This window comes from Oncorhynchus gorbuscha, linkage group LG08 (genome assembly GCF_021184085.1).
Source record: "Oncorhynchus gorbuscha isolate QuinsamMale2020 ecotype Even-year linkage group LG08, OgorEven_v1.0, whole genome shotgun sequence".
In the NCBI taxonomy this organism is placed as follows: Eukaryota; Metazoa; Chordata; class Actinopteri; order Salmoniformes; family Salmonidae; genus Oncorhynchus; species Oncorhynchus gorbuscha.
The window spans coordinates 9,076,625-9,083,689 of NC_060180.1; the positions used below are offsets into that span (position 1 = coordinate 9,076,625).

General features: G+C 39.1%; 1 protein-coding gene across 1 annotated transcript; it reads right to left on the reverse strand.

Moving 5' to 3' along the window:
- Nucleotides 1–3,475: 3,475 nt before the first annotated feature.
- On the reverse strand, nucleotides 3,476–6,592 carry LOC124041167 (forkhead box protein G1-like). Its single transcript, XM_046358416.1, has one exon. It carries the CDS (start codon nucleotides 6,295–6,297, stop codon nucleotides 5,239–5,241), a length of 1,059 nt encoding a protein of 352 aa, XP_046214372.1. The 5' UTR covers nucleotides 6,298–6,592; the 3' UTR covers nucleotides 3,476–5,238.
- Between the last annotated feature and the right edge of the window lie 473 nt (nucleotides 6,593–7,065).

Below are 7,065 nucleotides of genomic sequence, written 5' to 3' on the forward strand. Positions count from 1 at the left end.
AAGAAATGGTTAGTTAGCCACAAAAGTCACAATGGCCATCTCAGTCTCCAGACTTGAAATCCATTGAAAACCTGTGGTTTGAATTGAAGAGGGCAGTCCATAAGCGCAGACAAAGGATATCAAGGATCTGGAAGGATTCTGTATGGGGAATGGTCTAATATCCCTCCCATTGTGTTTTCCAACTCTCAGTGCTGTCATCCTTGCAAGGTGAGGTATTGAAAATGGGGGTGGCAATCATTTTGACCCCTACCTTTTTGAGAAAAAAATAAAAAGTCTCTTTCTCTGAGCAATTGTATTAATATAAAATAATATATATTTCCCATTGTTTTAGAGCATACAATATAGCTCAGTATTTTAATTATTTATTTTATTCAGTCATTCCCATCTTTATCACCCTCTGTTCTGTTGTATTGGATTTGACCCAACCCTGTAGTATTTAATTTAGGCCAAAATGTGAATTTGTTTGCCATGTTGTCTTGCAATATTACTTAACAGCCTTGTTGCAAACAGAAAGCATGATTTGGAGAAGATTTTTTTAACACAGGCATCTTTCTTTTCACTTTGTATTAAAGTGTTTTGGTGGCAGCATCATGTTATTTTTATTTAACCTTTATTTAACTAGGCAAGTCAGTCAAGAACAAATTCTTATTTACAATGACGGCCTAGGAACAGTGGGTTAACTGCCTTGTTCATGGGTAGAATGACAGATTTTTACCTTATCGGGTTGGGGGATTCATCCCTATGGGTTATGGATATGACTTCTGCTCTTAGGGGTAATGGATAGCCATGGTTGGGGCCTAGTAGCCTATAGGCAATTTGACTTATGTTAAATGTTGTGGCTATAGGCTTACTTCTGATGTCATTATTAGATATAACATGCATCTTGTTATGAAACTATTTCATATTAACAACCTCAAGTTATCACTGTAGCGGTTTATGGTTTATTATTTCCTATAATAGTCAATTAAATGAATGTACTCTTAACATGAATGTACCATACCTGCTTGTTGGGTTTAGGCTAGTTGTTTTCTTCTTTAACGCTACTGTAGCACCCAGTTTAAACTATATCAAATTAATATCGGATGAATTATTTAAACTAATCCATAATAACAATGTATCTGAAGTGTTTTATGTGGAAATGTTTGACCGTTCTCGAGATTATAGATTCTTGAAATAGTTCAATTTTGATATCATTAGCCTATGCTCTAGTAGAAATGCAATAATGCATATCAATTGTGGAGGATCGTGACCAAAGTAACCTTATACCATTACAATGCTAGATGTCCAATGTGCTAGCCTATATGACCAACAAACATAAGGATGATCACCCCAAGATAGATAGGTCTATACCCGCACACTGAGTAATCTTGCACGCGTTCTAAAACGTACAATACTTAAATCAATTTGATGCACTAATTATATCCATGGCATGTGGAAACATATGTGTCTTGATAAGGTTTAAGTGAATACATCCTCAAAATAAGTAGCATAGTTATACTTCTACTTTTTATATTCACCTGTTCACACATGTTCCTGTAGCCATGTTCAGACAGCTCACACCGCCAGCAGCATTGTTTGACGCCAGAACAATTCATGCCGCTCTTGGTCCAACTTGTTTTTGTTTTGAAAAGTGCCAACGCCATGGCTATACAATAATCCTGAACACAGGGAGAATATTGTTGTTGCTTTTCTATAGCATATAAGACATGGGGCATATAGGCTACCCTTTGTGAGATGTGGTGCGGTTCTCTTCACATCAAAGTTCATTCTGATGTTAATTTATTTATTTTCTAATATGGTTTCACTTTCTCTACGTTTTTGTCTCAAACCACCTTTCTAAACATTAGATTAAAATGAGCCCCCATAACAACTCGGACCAACTAGCACACTTTTGTCTCAAATGAGAGGCATCTTCTCCCACATAGCTTCTGGCTACTCATGAAGTAGCTTTTACCATTGGGCCTATTATTTTGTATTTATATTTTTGGGACGTACCAATTAAATTAATGATTCAACGGAAATATTCGGTTTGAATGGTGTATGAAAGGTAGGCCTATATGCAGCCCTATAACTCAAATAATTTGTATCTACACATATTAAGCCAACACTTCCTGACTACTTTTTGAGTCCATTAGTACACTTTTATTTAGTACCCTATATGTTAATTGTTTTTGTGCAAGGCTTGGGTTAGTTACAGACCTATATGGTCCTTAAACATGACATTAATCGTAACTCTTAAATCGCCCCCTTACCCCAAACCCTGCAGATAGGGTGGAATCGTTGTAATATAGCCTACATATGATATGTAATATGTAATTTTATGATTAAGTAATATGTAATATTATGAATAAGTCAATTATGTCCAAATGGTTTTATAACAAAGTAGGCATATGGTTCTACACTAGACATATTGTGAGAGCTTCAATTAATTTGGTCAATTTCAATACATTTGGCATGGGTGGCATGCCTGTGTATTTTACGTGGAATTGGGCTTAACCATTTTGTAACCTACCATTTTGTATTGACAAAACACAATCAATGTATAATATATGCCATTTAGCAGACGCTTTTATCCAAAGCGACTTACAGTCATGTGTGCATACATTCTACGTATGGGTGGTCCCGGGGATCGAACCCACTACCCTGGCGTTACAAGCGCCACGCTCTACCAACTGAGCTACAGAAGGACCATTATTATTATTATGTTTAATATATATCTGCCTATTAATTACAAATTAATTACAAATTAATAGGCATATATATTAAATTCATTGTAGCCTATTGCTTTGAAATGAAGAATGGCAGTATATGCCGCATCTCAGAAACATGAAATCTGTAGGCCATGTCACCCCACGGCATAGTTGTTTATGAACAGGAAAAGCGGACATCGATCGTTTCACTGCAGTTGTATCAAATACCATGCGTATCGAAAACTCACCACACATTTCAATTGAATTTACAAATGTTTTTACTATTTTATGACACCATTTATATATTTTTATCCACAGAAATATAAATGATTGACAAAGTAGCCTAATTGCACACAGTACAAATGACCCTATCCTGCCTATTGTAATCATTTGAAATTAATTAATTACTTGGGCTGATCGTCTTGACAGAAACGTTGCACTGTGGTTTGCATTGAAAGGGGAGTCGTTGTTTCAGAAACATAACCTATCCTCTATATATATATTTTCCCTTCACCTTGTGAGATTCAGCAGCAGAAGAGTATGGGATGAGATGCTTTTAGGGTGAAGACTTTAAGCCCAATTTTACGTGAATTTGCTATCCTTTTCCAGCCATAAAAAAGGTGCATATTTGTTTCCGTTGATAAAACACATATTTTGCTATGCTAGCTACATAGGCTGCATATTCTTTCCTCTGAATATAGCGTGTCTGAATGTATAACCCGTACATTGGTTTTGTGTTGTTCTTTCATTCATGCTACACATAGCAAACCTATAGCAAAGCGTAATGTCTTGTACTTTAATCAAGTTTATTTTTTTCAAAACATACAGCAACAAAAACAGACAATACTCATACATTAGGTAGGCCTATTCTAACAACAAAAAGTGCAAAACTTTGAAAGAACATTTACAAAAAAAATCGTCAACATCCAAAATACAATGTTGTGAAATAAATAAACCTGTATATAGTCTTTCCAACAAAGGAAAGAAATCTGTCAAATGTTAGGCCAAAATGTGTGTGAATCAGCGCATTACTCTCCTGAATATTATACTATTTTGCTTGTACATAGGCCTATTGGATAATGGAATCTTGATTAACTGGTCATTACAATAACAATGCAGAATGCTATTTCTTTGGATCAGCGTTTGCCAAACTGTGGTTCTGTAAGCCCAACCCCAGTGTTATGCAAACCAGATTCCAGAAGTATCAGTGATGAATGATGTTGTTCTATTTATTTGAATAGGCCTAGACTATTTCAAACCATTATTCTCAGAATGTGAGGTTGGATATAGCCTATTACTGAAAGCTAAGGCAATTTACAGCTCAGAGTATAGTCTTAATTTACAGGATAAATGTTCTTTTTTGTTTGTTTTACATTTGAGTCATTTAGCAGACGCTCTTATCCAAAGCGATTTACAAGAGCAAGTAGGGTCACATCGACAGATTTTTCACCTTGTCGGCTCGGAGATTGGAACCAGCGTCCTTTCGTTTACTGGCCCAACGCTCCGCTAGGCTACCTGCCGCCCCACACATGGGCATATTACATTTTTGTCATTTTGTCAGGGTTATATATAGGAAGCTGGTAGGCCTTATCGTATTGTGTATAATTGTAAGGTGTAGACGTGACTAAGAAAAAAATAGGAACCACTGATTTAGATGATAAACTCTACATTGGTGTGGATATTATACGCCTGTTTGCCAAATGTGTGTTTGATGTAATAGGACTAAATGATCAGACTCTTAACCTGCAGACCTGAATAGGTAGTAGCCTATAACACCTTTATCAAACATGGCAAGTGTCAAGACAACCGGAACTGGTTTTAACGAGAAACTGAAACCTCAAGTGCTTTAAATGAAAGACGTAGGTAGTCCTCACACGAGGAGGAGGCCTGCACTATCATGCACTGTTGTGTCCTTTAATCTACATGTGCTTATTTCGGACCCATCAACAAAATAGGTGACAAAATAGGCTATCATTAATTTAAGAGTACACACAAAACTCTACTTCTCTCTAAAATGTGTAGCATACATTACAGATAGGCCTACAGCAGTAGCCTACATTGGAGTCTCTGGACAGAGAACCTGAGAAGATATGACTTTTGTAGGCTTTTATTTTCTCCCGCGTGTCTTAACCCTGATCTGTATGACGTTTCCCCCCAAAACGTTCTAAATTAAGTCTCATATAAATAATGAATAAACTGTATGTTTTTTATTCATGAATACACTGACAATAAAATGTAAATACATTGTACAATAAATACAAAACATAAATAAATTATTCAAATAATGAAAATCTGTACGATATAAATAGCCCGAAATAAAGTTACCTTTGGCAAGTCTATAGTTACATTTTACAACCCACAGGTAACAAAGTTTGTCTTTCAACGCAAAATAATAAATCGTTGCACTTCAGGATACATAGGCTGCTATGGCCATATTTGTTTTGAGGAATTATTGTTTCTGACCTAATTTGTGATCACTGTTTGTTTACCCTATAATTGCCATTTATATGGTGCTTTTGTATGTCCTCCCCATGTTATCGTTGTGCAATCAGTTTAAGAAAGCATTTGGAGTGACCCTCTTTTGATGGGACAACACTCCTGGAAACCCGCTAGAAATTCCCGGTGAAAAAGACGGTAGGGACGTTCTTAGAGAGTTCGAGATCAGTGTTTGTGGCGAGCTCGTCGGCACACCATAGCCCTGCGCGCTCTGCTGGAGATGCGGCGGCGGGTGCTGGCTCCCTGAGACAAAGTAGCCACTCTGTCCCGATAGTAGCCCAGACGTGTTTACACCGTAACTGTTTGACAAACCCAGAGCACCGACAGATCCACCTAGATGGCGTGTAAGGTCCCCGTTACTCAGCTGGTCCACCCCGGGGAGTAGAGACCCATACGCGTGCCCTTGGTTCAGAAATCCTGCAGATGATCCATTGTAATGGGGATGGTGCAACGATAAAAACGGAGAGATTTGCCAATACAGAGGGTTGTTCGCCCTGTCGTTTATTCCCAAACTGAGAGGCGCAAAGCGTAGTCCCCGTTTCATCGCCAGTTTACCCCTTGAGGTAGCAGAGCGTCTCCGAAGTTTTCCCGTAGTTCCACCAATAAACACATCGTCGCTCGAAGGGTCCAACATCCAGTAGTTCCCTTTGCCCGGGTCGTCGTAATGCCTTGGCACTTTCACAAAACACTTATTGAGGCTCAAGTTGTGGCGGATAGAGTTTTGCCAGCCTTGCTTGTGCTCCCGGTAATATGGGAAGTTCTTCATGATAAACTCATAGATACCGTTCAGAGTCAGTCTCTTCTCAGGACTCTGTCTGATAGCCATCATAATCAAGGCGTTGTAGCTGAATGGCGGTTTATCATATTTCCCATTTTTGCTAGGCTCTGTCGCCCGCTCGGTACCCTCGTCCTCCTCCTTCGGTTTCTCTGGGTTCAAAGGTGCAGATTCCATATCAGGATCCAGAGATTTTTCCGAATCAGAACCCGAAGAAACAATGTTTTTTTCTGGGAGCACCGAGTCCTGTTTTTCACATTTTGAGGGAAGCAGTAGACTCTTGATACTAAATGAAGTAGATCGGTGCACCATTGGCGGCTCTTTCTGATCTCCCATGCCGGACACTGACAAAAATCTCGGATTTTGTGTTTAAAAACGAAAAGGTCAGACGCGATCGGATCAGGACATTGCATGCATGAAGGAACTTGTAGGATAGAGAGTAGCCGGGGCTGGGATAGAGAAATTAGTCATTAAGAAGGTTGCGTCTTATCACAAGGCTACATCACCAAAGGGGAGGAGCCTGTAGATTGCTGATGTTTTAACTGTCAACAAATGCCTCTTCCCCATTCGATATTGTTGAAACAAAATAGACTTTCAGTGCACTATATTGATTTGTCAGGATGGCTCAGTTTCCGTATCTGTTTACCATCACCTCATCTGTGTGTTTGTGCGTGCACACGAGCCATCGGTGCGTGCGTACGTGACCGTTTCCACCTATGTGCGGTGTGCGCGTACAAGTGTTCATCGTCTGTCGTAGCGAGTCCCCCCTCTAAGGACAATGATGGTTTGAATATGTTTCATGTTTAGGCAAACAAAGCATTTAAAATGGGGGATTTGAGCATTGTGGGTGCGCTCCAATCATAGTATTGTGCTGGAGTACTGGACACGTCAGAGGCACATCAAAGAGCCTATTCAGTCTGAACGCCGCTACTTCAGCGCCTCTAGTGTAGCGTACTGTGATATGCCTGCGCTGAGAGCGCACTATTTGAGCAACATGCATGGAGTGTTTTGTGGCTAAAAATAATTGCCTACAAACAACATTTGGTGCTACTAACGAGCTGTGCATAGCCATACGAGTAACAACTTTGTGTAAGGCCATTATTA

Excerpts from the sequence above, each read along its gene's own strand:
- LOC124041167 (XM_046358416.1), bottom strand. The coding sequence starts at position 6,297 with ATGGGAGATCAGAAAGAGCCGCCAATGGTGCACCGATCTACTTCATTT.